This window comes from Schistocerca americana, chromosome 3 (assembly GCF_021461395.2).
Source record: "Schistocerca americana isolate TAMUIC-IGC-003095 chromosome 3, iqSchAmer2.1, whole genome shotgun sequence".
Taxonomy (NCBI): Eukaryota; Metazoa; Arthropoda; class Insecta; order Orthoptera; family Acrididae; genus Schistocerca; species Schistocerca americana.
The window spans coordinates 979,470,237-979,492,346 of record NC_060121.1 but is presented as its reverse complement, the minus strand read 5'-3'; the positions used below and the strand labels follow the sequence as shown (position 1 = coordinate 979,492,346).

General features: G+C 43.9%; 1 protein-coding gene across 1 annotated transcript in view; it reads right to left on the bottom strand.

Moving 5' to 3' along the window:
- Positions 1-21,887, bottom strand: part of LOC124606607 (beta-alanine transporter-like) — a 62,584-nt gene extending 40,697 nt beyond the window's left edge. Inside the window, exons 1-2 of the mRNA XM_047138591.1 lie at positions 21,788-21,887; positions 10,129-10,388 (exon numbers count right to left, since the gene is read on the bottom strand). Coding sequence (XP_046994547.1) covers positions 10,129-10,388; positions 21,788-21,829 — 302 coding nt within the window. The 5' untranslated portion in view covers positions 21,830-21,887. The remainder of the gene's footprint in view (positions 1-10,128; positions 10,389-21,787) is intronic.
- Positions 21,888-22,110: the final 223 nt, after the last annotated feature.

The following is a 22,110-nucleotide window of genomic DNA, read 5'->3' as shown; positions in this document are numbered from 1 at the left end:
ACGCAAGAACAATTCTAGTGCTGCCCAGCCCATGGATATTCATGTTCTTCAAAGCCAGCCCGCCCAGAAGGTCGCGTTTAAAGACTCTTCCACGGTTCGTGTGGGTAATAAACTTGTTCGCAATAAGCCACCCACCCAGCCCTCTGCTATGCGACCCAAGCGTAATTCCAACGCTGTAAAAAGTAATGTACAGACTGCAAGTGAAGCGGGAGTTGTTGTTCCACCCGCCCAACCCACGAGTTGTCGTAAGCAGCGAACACGCGCTAAACGCGCTGATTTTGTGTCTTCCGCCTCCGCTGCACCGATCCAGAGACAGTGTAATAAACTATTTGTGAAGCTACGCATCCAGGATAAGACCTTCAATTTTCAATTAGACACTGGTGCGTCTGTGACTCTCATAAATAGTGCTACGTATGCGGCTATCGGCCGCCCTAAACTTTCAGCGGCAAAACATTCTTTGGCTACTTATAGTGGAGAACAAATTCCTGTGTTAGATGTATGTAGCGTGCCAGCCACATTCCGTGGCAATACAAAAACAGTTTCATTCACAGTGCTCCGCGCTACAGACAGTGTAAACATTTTCGGATTAGACTGTTTTGACTTGTTTGGCCTGTCTATCCAAGACAATGTGTTGCAAATTAATTCTGTTGTTGTTCCTCAAGACAGCATAACCGATTTGTGTAAACAATACAGTGACATATTTAAAGACGAACTAGGTTGTGCTGCGAACTTTGCCGCTCATATTACGTTAAAAGATAATGTTCAGCCTCGATTTTTTCGTGCTCGTCCAGTGCCTCACGCCCTCCGGGCACCTGTAGCAGATGAACTTCGTCGTTGGCAAAACAACGGTGTTATTCAACCCGTTTCACCGAGCCAGTGGGCTTCTCCCTTAGTTATTATAAAGAAACCGTCTGGCAAGTTACGTTTGTGTGCTGATTTTAAGTCGACAGTTAATCCTCAGACTGTCATTGATTCTTTTCCTTTGCCTAGACCGGACGAGCTGATGGATAAGTTAGGGGAAGCTCGTTTCTTTTCCAAAATTGATCTCCGTGAAGCATATTTGCAATTGCCCCTCGACGAGCAATCACAACAGTATTTTGTCATAAACACGTCGTTGGGGTTGTTCCGTTTTCTGCGTTTGCCTTTTGGTTGTGCGTCAGCTCCAGCTGTTTTTCAGCGTTTTTTGTCACAACTTCTGGCTAATGTGCCATCGTGTTGCAACTATTTAGACGATATTGTTGTGTCCGGTCGGACGCCTGCTGAACATTTCCGTAATTTGGAGTGTTTGTTTAAAGTGTTGTCTCAGGCAGGCCTACGTTGCAACATCGATAAATGTTCATTTTTCCTTACGGAGCTGGAGTATCTGGGACATGTTATTAATGCTCAAGGCATTCATCCCTCCCAGTCACATTTAGCAGCTATTCGTGATTTGCCCGCCCCTCGCAATCTGCAGGAATTGCAAGCAGTTTTTGGCAAATTGACATATTATATTAGGTTTATACCTAATGCATCACAGATTGCTGCACCGTTGCATCGTCTCCGCCGTAAGAATGTTCCGTTTGTGTGGTCAGCTGATTGCCAATCAGCCTTTCAGCAGCTTAAAGAGGCTTTATTGAATGATCGTTGTCTGGTCCATTACGACCCTAACAAGCCTCTGGTGTTAGCTTGTGATGCCTCTTCTTTCGGCCTCGGTGCTGTGTTGTCTCACCGAGTCGGTAACACCGAACGTCCAATTGCGTTCGCATCTAAATTGCTAAACAAAGCTCAGTGTAATTATAGCCAATTGGACAAGGAAGCGTTGGCTATTGTGTTCGGTGTCACAAAATTCCATCACTACCTCTATGGTAGACCATTCTATTTAGTAACAGATCACAAGCTCCTGACGTCACTGTTTCATCCGTCTAAACCAGTTCCTCAGCGGACAGCTCAGAGACTACAACGTTGGGCTCTTTTGTTATCACAATACCAGTATGAGATACTGTATCGCCCTACAGCTCAGCATGCAAACGCTGACGCGCTTTCTAGATTGCCGATTGCTGCGGATGATGTCTTCGATTCCTCTGACGACTCTTGCCATCAGATTGACGCCGGTGAGCATCAATCCCTCCGGGATTTTCCGATTGATTATCGTCAGGTGGCACGTGAGACAGCTACGGATCCTCATCTGAGTTTACTATTACGTTTTGTTCAACGTGGTTGGCCGTCCAAGGCAAAGGACATATCGGATCCTGTGGTTCGTCGCTATTATCCGCAACGTCATCTGTTGTCTGTTTCGCACGGAGTTTTGCTGTTACGCACCGAGAATGACCAGCTTCGTGTAGTGGTTCCCCAAGTGCTCCAATCCAAGGTCCTCGACTTGTTGCATCAATGTCATTGGGGAGTGGTCCGCACCAAGCAGCTTGCCCGCCGTCATTGTACATGGATCGGCATTGATAAGCAGATTACGCAGATGTCTACAGATTGTTCGACGTGTGCCGAACACCAAGCTGCTCCGCCTCAACGCTATTTTGAGTGGGCACGCCCTGCCGGTCCCTGGCAGCGAGTACATATTGATTTCGCTGGTCCATATTGGAATTCTCGTTGGCTCATCGTGATAGATGCATTTAGTAATTTTCCGTTTGTTGTGCCCATGCAGTCTACAACGTCTGCACAAACTATACAGGCGTTGACTTCAATTTTTTGTATTGAGGGTCTTCCAGAAGTTTTAGTGTCTGACAATGGTCCACAATTTACCTCTGCTGAATTTGAAAGTTTTTGTTCTGCCAATGGCATTCGCCATGTTCTTAATCCGCCGTTCCACCCTCAATCGAATGGTGCAGCGGAACGTTTTGTACGCACATTCAAGGATCATATGGACCGCCTTCGTGCTACGCAGTCTCGTCAGCAGGCCCTCATCACGTTCCTGTCGTCGTACCGGACCACGCCACGCGACGGCCCTTCGCCTGCGGAGCTTCTCCACGGCCGTCGTCATCGCACCCTACTACGGTTGTTGCACCCCCCGGATCGACCCGCCGCTTCTGAGCATCGCACGCGTTTTCAGCGCAACGACGCCGTTTTTTTCAGAGTTTATCACGGTCGCCGTCGTTGGGAACGTGGTACCGTGATAAGTGTCCAGGGTCGCGGTTTTTATACTGTTCAAGGTGCTACTGGGGTGCACAGGAGGCATCAGAACCAGTTGCGCCGCGCAGGCCGCCCGGATTCTGCCGCTCGTTCTTTGTACACAGATTTGGTCCGTGGCGGGTTCCAGCCGCGCCTTCCGACTTCGCTGCCGCCTCCAGGGCAGCAGCAGCAGCCGTCGCCGCTACCACGCCGACAGCCCGTCCCGTTGATGCCTCCCGCGCAGCTTCATCCGGGAGCGCCCCAGGTGGTCGCTCCGGCGCCTGCGGTCCCTCTTCAGTTGCCACCGCCTTCGGAGCTGATGGACGTCGACCCCTCAGCCGGGCCGCCTTCCCAAGCGGTGGCTGTGCAGCCTGTCCTGCAGCCGCTTTCCTTGGGCACCCCCAAGGAGTCTGACACCGCAGCGCCTTGTCCGGCGCCCACTCAGCAGCCGTCGACGCAGCGTCAGGAGACGCTGCCTCTCTTCGTGGGTCCCGACGCCCCGTCGCGTCCAGTACCAGAAGCTGCGCCCGTGGTCACAGGCGTGCACCCTGCCCTCGGTTTTCAGTCGGTGTTTCCCGAGGCGCCGCGCAGCCAATGCTGGGGTGCGGACCGGGGACTGCCACCGACAACAGTCTCCGCCCCGGTCTCGTCCGCTACGCCTGCGGCCAGACCCCTCCCCCGCCGGTCGACGCTCGCCACGTCATTATTCAACGACGGTGCGGCGATTTGGGGGGGAGGAGTGTTATATCCTAGCCAGTAATGCCACCCGAGCCCGCTGCCAAAAGGTTGGCAGCATCAAAGTCCGGACGCCGTCCGCATAAGCAGCGCCAGCGAGACAGGAAATCGCCGCAAGTCTGCGCGCGCCACCGCTGGCTTCTGGTTACTTAAGCGCTGGAGTCGCGAGCGCTAGGAGTTCTGTATTCGCCGCTCAGTTGTATACTCACCACCGATTTGTGTACTTGCTAGTCAGTTGTGTGTTCATCGCAGCAGAGTTGTTGTTTGTCGTCAGCCGACGCTGACCTAGCCGCTCCGACTCGAACTAGGCAGATTTCTGTAGACACGGAGTTCACTACTGTGTTTCTGTATCTTCGTTAATAAAGATAAGTACCGACTTTTATTTAATCAGAGTGTTTGGGTTTTCATCTTTCTGTTTACTGTTCCAGCGGACCGGTCGGCCCGCTATTAAAAGTGTGGCGGTGACTTCGTAAGCCGTTTCTACAGCGAATTGTTTGTCGCTACGAAAGCCGCCACAAAAGAAATCATTAAAATAAAGGCGTTTTCCGTTGCGACGGAATCTTCTCACGAAATTCCAATCACGAACTTTCTTCTCCGAATGCGAAAATATTTTGTTAACACCGACCTACATAGGGCGGAACGATCACCACGATAAAATAAGGGAAATCAGAGCTCGTACAGAAAAATATAGGTGTTCATTCTTTCCGCGTTGTACGAGATTGGAATAATAGAGAAATGTGAAGGTGGTTCGATGAACCCTCTGCCAGGCACTTAAAAGTGATTTACAGAGTATCCATGCCGATGTAGATGTAGATAGTGGTGGAAGAGAGAATGTTTTCAAAGGTGCAGAACTGGAGATATCGCTGAGTGAAGACTGGCGTCAAACTCAAGAAGAATTTGCACTATTAGTGGGAGGGGCACAGCAAGCCATTCAAAAACGTCTCAAGGCTATGGGCATGATTCAGAAAGAAGGAAGTTGGGTCCCGTGTGAGCTGAAACCAAGAGACGTTGAACGGCGTTTGTGTGTTTGTGAACAGTTGCTTCAGAGGCAAAAACGGAAGGGATTTCTGCATCACATTGTGACCGGGGATAAGAAATGGTTTCATTACGATAATCCTAAACGCAGAAAATCATGGGGATGTCCCGGACACGGTTCCACGTCGACGGCCAAACCGAATAGTCACGACTCGAGGATCATGCTCTGCATTTGGTGGGACCAGCTCGCCGTCGTGTAGTATGAGGTGTTAAAACCAAGTGAAACAATCAAAAGTGCTCGTTACCGAACGCAATTAACGCGTCTGAGCAGAGCATTAGAAGACAAACCACCACAATATAGCGAGAGGCAAGATAAAGTGATTTTGCAGCACGACAGCTATCGAACCCACGTTGCAAAAGAGGTCAAAACGTAAACGTTAAAATGGAAAGTCCTACCCCACCCGCCGTATTCTCCAGACATTTCTCCCTCTGACTACCACCTGTTTAGATCTATGGCGCATGGCCTGGCTGACCAACACTTCCGATCTCACGGAGAAGTCACAAATTGGATCGATTCGTGGATCGCTTCAAAAGATGAACAATTTTTTCGGCGTGGGATTCGTACACTGTCCGAAAGGTGGGAGAAGGTAGTGACCAGCGATGGAAAATACTTTGAATGATACATGTGTAACCAATTTGTTTCATTAAAGCCTCAAATGTTGGGAAGTTAACGGCGGAAGCAAAGTTGCGCACTTTGTGTATTTTATTTTTTTTTTTGGATACTTTGCGCATCGATTGCGATTCATCGGAAACGATCGACTCGTGATATCTACCTTAGACAAGGAAAAATATCATTAGAAGTATTTTACTGTGTTTGCAACATTTCCAGTTTTACATAATTTTTGGCAGTCATTTTAAGTTCTTTTCAGCCATTTTAAGAGTCTTTTTAGCCTATTTTTGTCACTGCAGTAACACTTTGGGCATATTTGCACGGGCGTGAAGTGCGCTTCATACAGAGCAACAAGTCGTTAAGTTTTACTGATGAAAAACTGCTGCCTAAAAATAGTTGTTTTGCGACCTCAGAACCATTGTGATGGTGCTAGAACCTTTGCCATGTGTTCACTACGTCATCTAAAACTACATTCATGCCTCACGTCGGATATTACTGCATAATTTATGTGCGTAAGTACGGTAACTATGAACCTCTGTATCCCGCTAACGGATAGTGATCTCGAACAAAGTTTCAAGGCTTCCCAACACCATCGTCTTAAGGACATATGATACATATTTCTATGAACTACCATTAATAGATATTACTGAAGTGGCCCTCCCACACTTAGTACTTTTGGTACCGAAAAGTCATGGTTTTTCTCAGGAAGCGCCCGTGAACAAATGGTGCTGTTGTAAGCTGCGTAAGATTCACCCTAGACCACACCTAAAGCAGAAGAACCAATCGATCTGCTCAGTTTGCCTGCACTGGAGGAAGTGTGTATGGTTTAAATTTGACCCTGTAGTTCAGAATAGCCTTACGTCCAGCAGTAACAACAGGAGTACGTAAGAGACTTAAACTGGCGGAACGAAAAATTCTCAGCGGGATAGTGGGACCTCGAAGAACAGAAGGTAGTCAGTTTAGAAGACGTGCGAACCAAGAACTATACACCAAGGTAGAGAGAATCTCCGACATCACCAGGAAAAGGCGGAGCGCGATCTTCGGACACATCCTCATAACTGACCAGGGGAGGTTAACACAGCAAATAGTACAGTTTTTGGTGAAAAAGAGAACCAAAGTGCGCTGGACCCAATATGTGAAAGGTATCTGGAAGAAATGCGAATGAAGGAACCAGAGAATACAGCAGAGTAACTTATAAGTTGAAAAAATGCAGGCTTTCACGGGTTTAGAGAACAGACCTAGACCCATAACAAAATCATCATGGACGGAAGAGCGAAGAAGGATGCAAAGTACGAGAACGAAACAGTATTGGACAAGGAGAGGGACCAGAAGAAACGAGCTGATCCGAATTAATGTTGTCCTCACATGGCCAAAACGAGAAGAAGAAGAAGAAACTACAGCATGATCGTTCTACCTGTACGTGTACAAACGGTCGCTAGGCCGAATAGTATCCAGAACACTTGAGCCCTTATCTCTGTGATCAACAGAACCCAAGACATGACTCTCTGAAAAACGCCAACTGTCGTGCACGAACTGATTTGTATCTTTCGTGTGAACAGTGCAGACCACATTATTGTGTTGTACCGGTAGAATACATGTGAGTCTTTATCAGATATTTGTGGTCCTCGTTGTGTATATGTCCCCTCAAACTGCAGCTAATTAGTAAATAACAAATTCAGGATCAGCCTTTAGTTGGTGGTTGCAGCAACAAGAGAACAAGTAAAGACAGGAAACAGGTCTTGAGGTCTAGACACTCGGTCATAAAATATTCTGGTCCATGTGCACGTTTTCCGTAACACTGTGTGCAGTCGTATGGGGGATTTTGTGTGTTTAGCCCCACCACCCCACCCTAATACCAACCCACCCCCACTTCCGTCCCAGGCCGCTGGCAAAACGCTTAAGGGAAAAGCCAATTATACCTGTAAACCCTACATACAAAGTTACGAGATCTACTACTAACTGACGAATCTAGGCATATACTGCACCTCCTACATATGTTGGACAAAATGAGACTAATTACAGAGAGCGCAGATTTTTCCCGCGAATGTAAAAGAGGAACATCTTAAAACGTTGTAAACCGGAAGTGTCTTCTGCCGTGCGCTATGCAGTGGTTTGCAGAGTATGGATGTAGATATAGAATCTGTGCATCGGTTTTCTTACAGCGAGATTCTTGGTAAAGATAAGCTTTAAAAAGGTGTACTTCTCACTGTTTATTCAATATAAAAACTAGTTTGAGTTTACAATACCAACAGTCGACAGTAAACAACGATTAGAATTATCATAAAAATTATAATAATTAAAGAGTCAAGAATGGCGAGGTGTTTCCAAAACCCGCATAGCTGTATGAAGGTGCTTTATTCGCAACTACCGGTTTCACGTCACTATAGACGCATTTCAAGTTTATCTGCCAAGAATACAAATCGCAGATTGAAAGATTGAAATGGTAGAAATAAAGCACATTCATACAGATGTGTGGTATTTGGAAATACCCATCATTCTTGACTTTTTAATTGTTATAATTTTTTTAATAATTCGAATGGTCACTGAGTGTTGAGTGTTGGTGTTATTATTATCCACAGTACCTCTGAACTGTGACTGCCCTCCCCATAAAGTTGTTTGTAACAGAAATTTTTTCCTGCAGCTCTCTTCGTAGTGAGTTGTCTAAAAAGTTTTTCAGTACTGGTAGTGGTTATTTTTGTGCACACGGTAGTCAGACATCGTTACGGAAGAAATATCCTAATGGGAACTCATTTTTAAATTTGGAGATTAATGTTCCCACTCTCATTTTGGACGTAAGACTGTTGTGCGAAGAACTAGACGGAAGATCTGGATCCGAACGTTGCCTTTAAAATCTGTCATAGAACCGTAACTTCTCTGGATTTTCTAATACATTTTTCTCCAAGATCTGACACAGAAAGTAGTTGCACGCTATGCACACATCCCGTATTATAGGTAAGCAAGTTGCGCTATCTGTTTATTATTTTTCAAATTGAAAGTGCAACAATTTCTGTTTTCGCTACATTTTCTGAATGATAACATTAAAGCAAGATTGGTCATTGCCATCTTTTATCATCTTATGCGGTACGTACATGTATAACAAGCTGTACTTAGTGTGTTTCACTTTCCATTGAATTACTAGGCAGTTTTAGTAGATGAAAGCCAAAATTATGAATGAAAACACACACAACGCTAGTGTAATATTCAACAAGAGTTATTATTTATTTTGCAAACACGTTTTCGGCTGTTACGTGATCTACAGGTACAAAGATAAGTATGTGGTGCAGTGAAGTTTTGTTTGGGGCAAATATTTTAAACTAGTGCATCTATAGAGTATCTCCATTTCCAGAGTTGAAAAATGTCAACGTCAGGTTTTAGGATTAGAACAACAGATTTTATTTCAGTGTAAATGCGATGTAAGATTATTTAGCTAAGGCAAAATATGTGACACATTAATTAATGGACCATATACAAAAATGGTTCAAATGGCTCTGAGCACTATGGGACTTAACATCAGTGGTCATCAGTCCCCTAGAACTTAGAACTACTTAAACCTAACTAACCTAAGGCCATCACACACATCCATGCCCGAGGCAGGATTCGAACCTGCGACCGTAGCAGTCGCGCGGTTCCGGACTGAGCGCCTAGAACCGCTAGACCACCGCGGCCGGCTGGACCATATACAAATTACCACTGTTGTTCACAGAAGAAAATAAACTGAACAATAAACTTTGTTTACATATTCGAAAGGTGTGGCAGAACAAAATAACTTTTTCTTTAACAGTTCCTAAGTTACAAACAGATAAAATAGAGTAGAGAAATTAAGGAGGTAAGTGAATCAGCTGTGGTTATACAAACCATTTTTCTTTCACAAGAAAGGAAATTGTGTAACTGAAATAGACGGAAATGGAGCATGTGAGTAAGACGGGGTTGGGGGAGGGGGGTAATTTGCAACATCGCCTGGCTGGGATTTTGAGAAGTATCTGCAGTTAGAAGTGGCGAGTGAGGGAACTGTGGTCATTCAGTACTGAGCTTGGGCTGATGGATATATGTTTATTAATTTCAATTACTTCGAGATAGTTCGTCTTCCCTTCCTTTATTTTATCTTAGTTGAAAAATCTGACATAGCATTTACACTGAAACAACCCCTCTTGTTTTATTCTTAAACCTATCGTCTACATTTTTCATGTCTGGAAAATGTTCAAATGTGTGTGAAATCTTACGGAACTTAGCTGCGGAGGTCATCAGTCCCTAAGCTTACACACTACTTAACCTAAATTATCCTAAGGACAAACACACACACCCATGCCCGAGGGAGGACTCGAACCTCCGCTGGGACCAGCCGCACAGTCCATGACTGCAGCATCTGAGACCGTTAGGTTAATCCCGCGCGGCTCATGTCTGGAAATGGAGATACTCTCTAGATGCACTAGTTTAAAATACATGATGCAACAAAATTTCACTGCACCACGTACTTATCCTTGTACCTGATGATTGCATAACAGCGGAAAATCGGTTTGTGGAAAAATAATAAATAGTGTAGAATTTTACATCAAAGTTGTGGGTGTTTTCATCCATAAAGTATTAAAGATTCTACCAAGAACCGACGGAACATTCGATCGATGAAAGCTAAAATATTTACCACTACAAACCTCGGTATGGTGAGGTTCTTCCACTCCTCAATCGAAAGGTTGGAAAATTCCCTGCCAGGGACGTAGCACCAGTGATCAGGAGTCTGCATAGCCAGGTAGAACACGTTGAGACTCATCATGTCGAAGCATGAGGCAATGCAAACGAAGACAATGTTCAGCCTCGTCTGGAACTTGCCCCTGGACCCAATGGCGTCCAGGACCTCCTCGAATGCTGGAGCAGCCTTTGTTTTTCTACTGCATTCTGGAATTTCAGTCCTCTCCTGAAAATGAACAATGAAACAGGGGTTTCACTATCGCCCTCGCTGGCTGGGAAAAGTAATGAGTTCCCAGCAAAGCACGCAGACATTTATTTTTTTATACCTACAGACTCATCTAGCTAGCAGAGCAAATGAGCAACAGTTTTGTGTGTCTATAGAGTTATCTAGTCCAGTTTCCAGTGACCAACAGCAGCAAAGTTACAAGCCTCATTGACAGTAGTGAGCCTAATTATTAATTGTTCATTGTTTGCTGCAGCAAAAGTAGCTAATTTCTTTTGAAAATATTTTAATCAGTTTCATTTATTTATGTCTGTGTACAATCATGCAGTCCGTTCTATTTACTGTCTTCTCTTCCAATTCTTGGTTTTTTTGTTTGTTGGATTCAATTCTTATATGCCTATGACTCCCTCTTGTCAATATTGGGTGTCTGAAGTATTATTAATACGTACAATGGGAGATATATTCTGTCAGGTCAGCGTTCAGTCGTTAATACCTCGAGATTACCAACCATTGCGCCGTTGCAGTTATACACCCGAAGACAAAAGAAAACAAAGGCGCACCAGGTAAGAATAATCCGGATGCGACGGAAAGCGGAAATCGGTAGATAAAATGTACATGTGCTGCAAAACAAACGATTAGAATTTCAGAAAAACTGAGCGATTTATTCAGGAGAATGAGCTTCATAAATTGAGCAAGTCAATAAGACGTTGGTCCACCTACGTTCCTTATGCAAGCAGTTACTAGGTTGATCCATAAGTTCGTAGCATCTTTCCGTAAGTTTAATAAACAAAACATATGCACATAACAGGCAGTTTAGTCATCAGTAACACACTCTCCTTCACTATTTACAACAGACTGCCAGCGCTGGGGTAACTTTTCGATTCCGTGAGTGTAGAAATCACGTCGCTTTGAGGCGAAGAACCCATCGAGCCTAGTTCGGAGCACGTTTTCGTCTAGAAAGGTAGTTCCTTGAAGGCTGTTCCCTAGACGCGGAAAAGGTGAAAATCAGAGGGCGCAATATGAAATGAATAAGGTGGATGCGGAATGATTCGCCAAGCCAACTCGCGTATAGTGTCTTTTGTCAGTCTATCAGGATTTCGGGCCGCGTTATCACCATTACACGCGCATTCTTCCCGGTCGTTGTTTTTGGACTGTGTCTGAACCGTGGGTTTAATTTCAAAGAATTTTCTTGATGATTTATTCTATTTACTGGCGATTCATCAAGAACTTTAACACGTTTAATCACACTATGTGAGCGTGGAAGTAGTTGCCAGTGAGTAACTGATGAAATCATAATTAAAATGCCTTTTTAACAAATGGTAATTTTATTTACTTTAATAGAGCCTAAAAGCATTTTTTTTAAAGAAACAGATTTAAAATTGTAATCAGAAAGCACCCTCTAAATATCAAGTTACAATTTATTCAGAGCGAAGGAAACAAGTTTTAACTGTATGAGCTTTCGGGCAGAGAACCTTGCCACTCCATTTTGACACGGCCGTAATTACGACCGCTCACAACAGCCTCTGAAAGACTACACTGGTGCAAATCTGCAACACACCAGACTACTTTAAACTAAAAGTTTTAACAATTTACACAAGCTCACCAACTATGCACCCCCGTAGGAGGGATGGAAATGGTACAAAATACTAAAATTAAAATGTTAACTTTGCCACCGAAGGTGCAACTTGATTTTAACTTCTAAGAAAAGTCTTACAGTGAAAGGTTGGCAACTTTATATACTAAAATGACCATTTAAAAAAAGCCCATAAAATGCAATCTTAAATAAAATTCTACAAGTTGGCCAAACAGATTAAGATGCTCTATGGTACACAGATACGCCTCCCAAGATGATAGGCAAGATCAAAACATATTTCAGGAAATAGGCCGTTCCACTCCAAGCAATAAATTCGTCAACACACCGAATCCGACAAACATGACAGAGGCAGCTCCGAACGACAGACAGACACTAACTGCCTAACAAATGCGGACGAGAGACAGACTAGCAAGCTGGGGACGAGAGACTGACCCACTGGCGAGCTCATAGTGCCCCTTAAATGCACGTGAACAGGCAACCTTTCCCCCTTCCCACCAGAGGGAGACACCAAAGCTGCGATTGCCACAGCGGCGCCACCGCCAGAAACGGAGGGCGACTGCTTCACACTACGCGCTGCGGCGCGCTCTTCAAAACAGCAATTTTTACCGTGGCTCAATGTCTGCAATACGTCTCGGTTATTGATAATAAATGTCAACATTGGTGGTTACACCTCGTGGACGCAATTGGTATCGCACCACACCGCCATTGTTCCACCAGATACATATTATTATTTTTTGCGAGTGTGCGTAGGTCTTCGTACGAGGAGTTGCTGCTTTGTCTGGGCTCAGACATTCCTTTTTTCTCACTATGTTAGCATAAAGACACAATTTCTCGTCACCGGTAAAGATACAAGGTAGAACTGGCTGTGTTGTTCGAGAGCCAAGTGGTTACAAACAAGTAGACAGCTGATTTCTGTGGTTCTAGCTTAGATCGTGCGATAGCCATTCATCTTCCGGATTGCAAGCAAATGTCGTTCGTTGGCGGAATGATCACAGTTCATCACATTTACCAGTTCTCGAATACTCTGATGCATATCCTCCTATTTCCATCTATTGTACTATTATTTTTTTTCCTTGTTTTGTTACCTCAAGATATGACATTTCTGTGCCTTTATATATTGTAATTGTTTTACTATTTGTATATATATATTTATGCATTTATGTCGATGTATAATTGATTTGTTGTGTAAAGATTATTTGTATTTATACGCTGGGTCTGGCCTAGGGAAAACTATACTATCGAACGAATACATCGATAGGTCGTGTGGAGAACGAAAGTGTTTAGGATCTTTAGTAGTGTTAACTCTGCCGCGTGGAGCGCGGGCAGAGGGAGTCTGGCTGGAGTAGCGGTGGAGCAGGTGTGTTGTGTGACGCTCCCGCGAGTTGCCGCGCTTTCGGGGTTGGGCAGCATGTAATTGCGCTCGACTTGCGATGGTAGTTTCTGACACGGTGGCGCGGACGGGAAGCATTAGCTGGCGCACATCAAGAGCCCGTTTCGTCTGGTGACCGTGTCGAGAAGAAGGCGCGCCAACATCCAGCTTCTGCAACAGCGACGGCCGACAATGAGTGACTGTCGCCACCTCCTCGATCGACGACTTCAAACCTTCAACCAACCAACAAGGAAGACTGGAAGCACGTAAAGTTTTAGAACTGTATGGCAGACCTCAGCTTTTCAAATTGTTCCATTTGCCTCACAAAATTACAGCTACTTAGCATGAACCTTTGTTGCTCATTGTCCCAATTGCATTACCAAGCAGGGTCCCTTCCTTTTCCGAAATGAACCCGAGTGTCGTTGAAATTCAAACGCCAGCGTAATTCCATTTCACTGCTTTAAATTCAAAGTTCAGTTAAAGTATTCATAGCTGGCTACAATACTTAGATTACACAAGCGCAAATTAAGAGTGCTAGTTTTGTTACCATATTTTAGCTTACCTGTGACTGCAGCTCAGCTTGGTACGTACTAAATTTTACTATTGTTAATTGTTCAGAATCATTTAATTCAAGTTCAAAGTTAAATGTCTTATTTCTAAATTGCGCAGATTCAGGTAGCTTTTGAAATGATTGTTGAGGTAGTCCAAGACTAACCGTATTTTACTGAATTTCGATGTGCTTAAGAAAGAAAGCTTCTTATTAATTTCAGTCACTAAATTAACTTTCAGTTTTCCGGTTTTATTAATTCTTTTGCAAAATTAAGTCAGAGTGCAGCGAAAGTTATTACTTCTGACAAACTTTCAGTTTTCACACTACACGTGTCAACCTTCAGTTGCCATGCTTCTAGTGCTAATTATATGTGTAATTACCTTTCTTTTTCAGTTACTATAGTAATTGTCCTTAGAACTGGCGACCGTAATTTCCCCCAAATCTCAAATATCTAATTACCGCTAGTTAATTGTTAACGTAACGGCCGCACATTTACTTTCTTCATTAACTTTACCCCTTTTCAAAATTAATTTCCACCAGTTTCATTTGCATTTTTCCTTTCATTTAGATGTAACCCTTTCCTCCCTCTTTACCGACAGATTAACTTCGGTGACGATTGCTTTTTCCCAAATTTCCATTAGGTACACGCGGTTTAATTTTTCACTGTCATTAAGGTCGATGAGTGAGGGGGAGGTTACACGTTGTGGATAAATGCTTTCAAACGAGCTCCATAACATCCCGAAGGTCTTCCTGAATGTGGAGACTCACTAATGTCAAAACGTTCCTCCTTAAAACGGGACAACCATTTTCTTGCCGTCCTCTATCGGTGGCGTCATCCCCACATACGGCGCAAATGTGTCTTGATGCCTCGGCTGCTCTAACCCCTCTACCTAACTCAAACAAAAGAAAATGTCCGAAATGTTTCGATTTCTATACTTGGCACTCCATTTTTTGACGTCCACAGCTCCACTGATTGTCTCGAAAAGAAAAAAATTACTGTACGCAAACTCAAATAGCAACAGTGTACTAGAAATATAAAATGACAATCGATAAATATACCCATATCAATCGGAATACCAACATGCAAACATTACAGCACAAACACTGCTCTAATTAAAGTAACAGATGACCTGAAATGTGCCATCGACAATCGAAAGGCAACAATATTGACGCTACTGGACTTCAGCAAAGCTTTTGACACTGTTAACTTTGATATATTGCTCAGAAAAATGCAACAGCTTAATTTCTCTGATAGTGCAATGAGATGGTTTGAAAGCTACTTAAAAGACAGACAGCAATGTGTTGTCTGCGTAAATGAAAAATCTTCCTGGAAACATGTTTCCTCGGGAGTGTCACAAGGATCAGTCTTAGGACCACTTTTGTTTTCTTTATATGTCAACGATATTTCGTCGGTTCTGTCCTCCTGTAAATATCATTTCTATGCCGACGACCTCCAGCTCTACCTAAGCGTCAGACCTGAAGACGTAAACACTGCAATCGCTCAGATGAATGATGATCTGTCTTCGGTAGTGACATGGGCGAAAAGCCTGGGGCTTAAACTAAATGCAAAAAAGACGCAAGTAATCTTAATAGCCCATCAGAAATTAATAAGTTCAGATTTCCGCGAACGGCTACCTCCTATTCTGCTCGACGGTACTCCAATACCATATCAGAAAACAGTGAAGAACTTGGGTGTAACTTTGGATGAGCATCTCAACTGGGCGGAGAATACAGTCGCAGTGTGCCGAAAGACGTCTGCTTGTCTCTATGCTCTCAAAAAGTTTCGGAACATATTTCCACAGGACTTGAAACGCCAGCTCGTGCAAACACTCGTTCTACCGAACCTCCACTATTGTGATGTGATTCAACAAGGCACGAGTAGTGAAAACAAAAGACGGCTAGAGCTAACCATGAATGCCTGTGTGCGTTACACCTGCAACATTCACTGATACGATCATGTTAGTGCTTCATACTCCGAGCTAGGATGGCTGCGGCCGGACAAATTGCGTGACTACCACACTCTATGTCTACTTCACCGAGTCCTCGTCGCGCAAGCACCCCAGTACCTTGCTTCAGAGATTAAATACCTGTCATGTCATCATAATAGAAACACGAGGTCACTCTTATTTGGTATCCTAACTGTGCCCACTCACTAAACAAAAACTTTTGCAAACTCCTTCTCAGTTGCCGCTGTCCGCCTCTGGAACAAACTGCCCCTTACCTTGAGCAAAATTCAATTTCCTGCTGCTTTTAAGAAGAGGTTGAAGCATTTCCTACTATCATCCTCATAAAGTTCTCCACAAAATTAATGTACCAGGCCAATCCTCTCATCTGTCAAATAGCAAAGCTAGCGTCTCCTATCTTGCTCCTGAGATGCCTTCCCCTTCATCTATCTCTATTAGTCAGGGAATCTTCCTTTATATTTCCTTAATTATGTTTCATCATGTCTATTCCTCTCCTCCCTTCACCATGAGTCTCCCTCATACTCCCTGCTGCCAGCACTCCTATCTAAAATTTGTCTCTTCAATAATGTCTAATTATAACAGTACTTATGATCTACGAATATAAACTCTATATGTATGTATTTTTCCAGGTGTGCCTTTCTAATTGTTTATTTCACTTTTTGTACTAGATGTAGTTTAACATGCCTACTAAAACGTATGAATGTAAAATAAGTAGAATGCCTGGTTAGATGTAAGAGAGGGTCTGATGGCCCTAATCTTGCCAGGTTAAATAAATAAATAAATAAAAAATGCTATGAACTTACGGTTTGGCATTGATTGATGGAGTTGATGGGTGTTGTCCTGAGGGATATCGTGCCAAATTCTATCCAGTTGGCTCTGTAGACCATCAAAAACCCGAGTTGATTGGAGGGCCCTGCCTATAACGCTCCAAACGCTCTCAGCTGGGGAGAGATTGGGCGACCCCGCTGGCCAAGGTAGAGTTTGGAAGCACGAACGCAAACAGCAGAAACTCTCGCTGTGTGGGGGTGGGCTTTTTCTTGCTGAAATGTAAGCCCTGAGTAGCTTGCCATAAAGGGCAACAAAAAGAGACATAGAATGTCGCAGACGTACCGCTGTGCTGTGGGAGTGCCACGGAAGACAACCAAAGGGGACCAGGTATGAAGAGAAATGGCATCCCAGACCAACACCAGGTCTCTTTCACTGGAGTAAAATTGGCTTTGGTGGTGAGTTCCGCTTCGAACTGGGCCCCAACGAGCAACGAAGATGTGTGTGGCCACGCCCTAGACAACATCGTTGTCGCCTGCCATGCCGACCGACAACCAGCGGTGACGGTCTGCAGTGCCATTTCGTTTTTGACACGATGTCCCTCAGGAGGACATCTAACAACCTTGTCAGTCAGTGCTAAGACGAGTAACTGCTTGAATACGAACCCGAGGTGGACCCACGCGTTATGGACATACTCAATTTCTGAAGCTGCTCCTTTTGGATAAAACAACCAACTTTCTGAAATTGTAGTAATCTGCTTGTCTGTAAATGTATATCAAATCTCCCGAATTTCGTCCCATTCGTATAATTCCTTCGTTTGTCCGCAGCTACATGTCTCTACTCCCAGTACACGATGAAATCCCCGTGTCACAGTACCGTAGCACACCGCTAGAGAAGCCAGAACAAAATGGCGCAGAATGATGTATCGTGCCATAATTCGTTTTCTGCATTCAAAGGTAATTCGTTTTCGAAAGCTGCGGAAACATTACCACTGTCTCAGTCCAATGCAGACGCCTAAAAGTGTCATCTGGATAGGCCACATACAGCTGCATCTATTCCACTGCTGCCGATCAAAATTCCTTTCTACCTTAGAGTACTGACTCCCCCAGCGGCGTGTTACTCTACAGTGAAGAGGGGATTTCATTGTGTTCCTTGACGACAAATATATAAATAAACAAAATTTAGTTACGTAATTTTATTATATATCCTCCTTTCAAGACACTGTCCGTTCCATTAAACTGCTCTTCCAGGTCCTTTGCTGTCTCTGACAGAATTAGAGTGTCATCGGCGAACCTCAAAGTTTTTATATCTTCTCCGTGGATTTTAATTCCTACTCCAAATTTTTCTTTTGTTTCCTTTAGTGCTTTCTCAATATACAGATTGAACAAGATCGGGGAGAGGCTACAACCCTGTCCCACTCCCTTCCCAACCACTGCTTCCCTTTCATGGCCCTCGACTCTTATAACTGCCATCTGGTTTCTGTACAAATTGTAAATAGCCTTTCGCTCCCTGTATTTCACCCCTGCCACCTTCAGAATTTGAAAGAGAGTATTCCAGTGAACATCGTCAAAAGCTTTCTCTAAGTCTACAAACGCTAGAAACGTAGGTTTGCCTTTTCTTAATCTATTTTCTAAGATAAGTCGTAGGGTCAGTATTGCCTCACGTGTTCCAACATTTCTACTGAACCCAAATTGATCTTCCCCGAGGTCGGCTTCGACCAGTTTTTCCATTCGTCTGTAAAGATTTCATGCTAGTATTTTGCAGCAGTGGCCTATTAAACCGATAGTTCGGTAATTTTCACATATGTCAACACCTGCTTTCTTTGGGATTGGAATTATTATATTCTTCTTCATGTAGAAACAGAACGACCTGAATTACTGCAACACGACCGTGTTTTGACTATTCGGTGGAAATGCACGCAATTTCGTACGTTCCCCAAAGTAGATACAAGTACTACAGATCCACGACCTTTCAAATCAATCAGCCCAACAGATAAAAACTACGAACTATAACAGCTCATACGAATTAGAAGTCACCAAGGCACCGATGCGGGCGCAATGACGCATAGCTGCGGTCGGCCTCCAGCGCGGGGAAACAGATTTCACAATACTTCCCACAATAGTGTAGCGTGCAGCCATCCAAGCATTCCTAGCGGTATAGCCCCTTCCTTACCAGCTCTCACCTCAAACTGCTACTGCTACATATTAGAACTACTGCTACTCCTGCTGTGTCTATGACACGATCCTATTAAAAATACAGTCACCGCCGAGGCCACTTTAAAGTCTGATCACGTGTTCTCAAGGCGAATTATCGTATGACACGCTCCATCTGGTCCTGTTTAGTTGTCTCAAACACTATTTACTAACACGTTTTTGTACAACGCCAAACATTTCGTTTTTCTGCCACGAGTTCCATGCCTGTCTCATGTTCTAAACTAACATTAAGACGCCCTGATACACGGCCTCACACAGAAAACTAGACATCGCGCTGTGTAAATAATTTTGTTACTGCAACTACCATAACACGCCACACATCTGGATATTTTAAATAAAAACCCACTTACAACATAACGAAAGTGGAAGACTTTTGCGGCGTTGGCGTAGGTCTCCAAACTGATGTCCGAAAGCGAATGACGACCTATACATTTAGACTCGTCACTCACACAGACGGAATAGCTGACGACTATGCGTCCCCTTTCGACTCATTCCTCATATTGCACTCATGTACGCGATCACTGTTTCGCTGCTTGCAACCCCCAGAAGTTGCCGTCCATCCACGAAAACTTTTTCCCCACCTCAAACAAGCCATATCAGTCAATCATTATCTGCTAACCAATACAGGGATGGGATGCAAAAGACACCATCCATGTAGTCTAATAACAAACATGAAACTTGATAGGGCGAACAATTTTACACTAACTTAAACACCGGCCAATCATGTGACAGCATGTTTCCTCAATTTCAGTATCATAGCTAGACCACCCCTTCTCTACTTTTCGAGTATCATTGCGAACACGGACAGATGACTACTCAGGACGTCCATTCACAGTTGATTCTCGAACACTTAAATCATCAAACTATACCAGACACAGCGCTCTACATATTTCTAAGACCTCGAGCATAGTACTTAATTTACGATCCATCTCTCTGCGTATGGGAGTCACAGAGCATTCTCACACAGTCATTGACCAACCCGCACTGCAGCACCGTTAGAGAATTAATCTCGAACCTGTCAGAAGAAGGCCGCTACACTCCACGTCTCGTGAAAGAATAGAGCTTTCCTAGTCCTGACCCATCTAAGTGAACAGAAAACAGAGCAAACGCTCCTCGAATGTGGAGGTGACTGGATACAGTCAAATACAGTGCTATATTACGCCTCCCGATTAGTGCGTTTTGGCTATGTGTCGGCAGGCAATTTTAGAACCCAGAACGAGCGGTTGCGTCGTGATCGCATGGACAAACCTGACGTAAAATCAATAGAATTGCGAAAAATGTCTAGGGAATAGCTATAAATTGATCGCACGCCGAAATGCGGGGAAATTGAAGAAGTACATATGTATGTTCTGGTTCGCGCGAAGCAATTTGTACATGGGATCCAGTATGCGTCAACAAGTGGGATGCGAGAAAACGTTGACATCGAAACGGAGGGAAATCAGGGAGGCAGTCAATTTTTTCCCGTGAGTCAGTATTTTACTGTATGTCTATTGAGGTATCAGTGATACACGCGAGTTGACTACTGTATTTTGTGCTTTTCAGGAGTACAGAGATAGTTTCACCTCTAAACTTACTTGCATCTGCGTTATAGGATAACAGAGAGTGGAGGGGTTGATCGGCTGAGAAAGAGCTGTAGCGAGGTACGATTTAAAGATTGACTAATTCATTTTAGAGAAGGAGAAGTTGGTGCAGGCCACCGTCACACATCTCGCGTTGTTATGATGAGAAAAGGGCGAGAGAGATGTGGGCGCTTAGGGAGGCATACAGACAGTCATTTCTGCCTCGCTCGACACGCAAATCGAAGAGGACTGGAAACTGTTAATGCTGCTACCAAGTATGTTGGCCACACACTGTCAGTGGCTTATGGGCTATAGAGGGTCAGGAATTTAAAACTATTTTTGGAAATACGCGGAAAACTACGGATCGAATTTAAAAAAAGGTTGCAATGAAAGTTGTTGGTCTCGAAGGGGGACATCCAATGACACCAAACTCGATCCCAATATCCCACCCCCAGGAGGTGAGGGGGTCAAGTTTGAAACAGTGAAATGGAACCCCAGTTTCTGTTGCGGATTCTCCAGGAAAAATTCGTAACTTTCGCATTAAAATTTTTTTCAGTGCGTTATAGATAGTGCTGTAATCGACAAAAATGGAATTGCGTTAAAAACAGTTCAATCACCCATCAGATCAGGATCCCAGGAGGTAGAAAGAGTGTTATGCTAAAATATTAAATAAGAAACCGGTTTTATAGCAAAAAAGACTTGATTTTCCGGAACGCAATTACTTGGTCCACATTTTTGTTGTAATTTCTTTCACTTATGGTGCTCGACTTGTTTTATTTAATGGGGATTCTTCACTCACCAATAATGCGTATTAAACCTATTCGTTTGGCGATTTGTTTCATCATAGCAAAGTATCTGTGAAAGAAAATCTACATAGGCTGCTTGTTGTTATTGTATCCAACTGCAAATATTCAAGCGGTTTTGAAAGTCGTCGCCATGTGGTTCTTATGCTACGGTAAGTGATGCCACTCGAGTTTGTACACATGCAGTATATGCAGAACACTTATTTGTGAAATTACTGACTATCGTGCGATTTCTCCAGAAGTAAAGTATTTTTGATATAAAAACCGGTTTCACATTAAAGATTTGAAAATGATTGCATTTCTAACCACCTGGAATCATAATCTGATGTGTACTTCTTGAGATGTTACCACTTTTCAACGGCTTTTTACCCATTTTGACTTTAGTCGATTACAGCGCCATCTGTCACGTCACACCCTTGGAGGTGGGGCACGAGGGTCGAGTTTGGAGTCATTGGATGTCACTCTTCGAGACGAACAGCTTGTATTAGAAAATTTTTCTTTTTAGTCCTGACCATGTGCAATTATGTAAACACGTAATGGAGGAGGCGTTTGATGTATTGTACGTGGGTAGACGTTCCACAGTACCTCTAACGTTTGCAGTTCGCCGTCGTCGATGTCTTTCCCCATCCCTGCAAAGAGACGTCTGTTCAAAGGGAGTCACACACGCACTGACTGCGACGGCTTGTGAAGCAAGAGACCGACGTTACGCGCCACTGCAGCTGGTGTGATACTCCTTATCTGCTGACGTCCCCTGGACTAGAAAAATAACGCAATTGATAAAATACGTGTTTAACAGGGATAACAGTCACGAGTGGAAGAAGGTGTCAACCGTGAAATTACTTTCAAAATTTTCTCTTAAGAAATTTACTTCATTTACTAGCGATTCATCAAGCATTAACACATTTAAT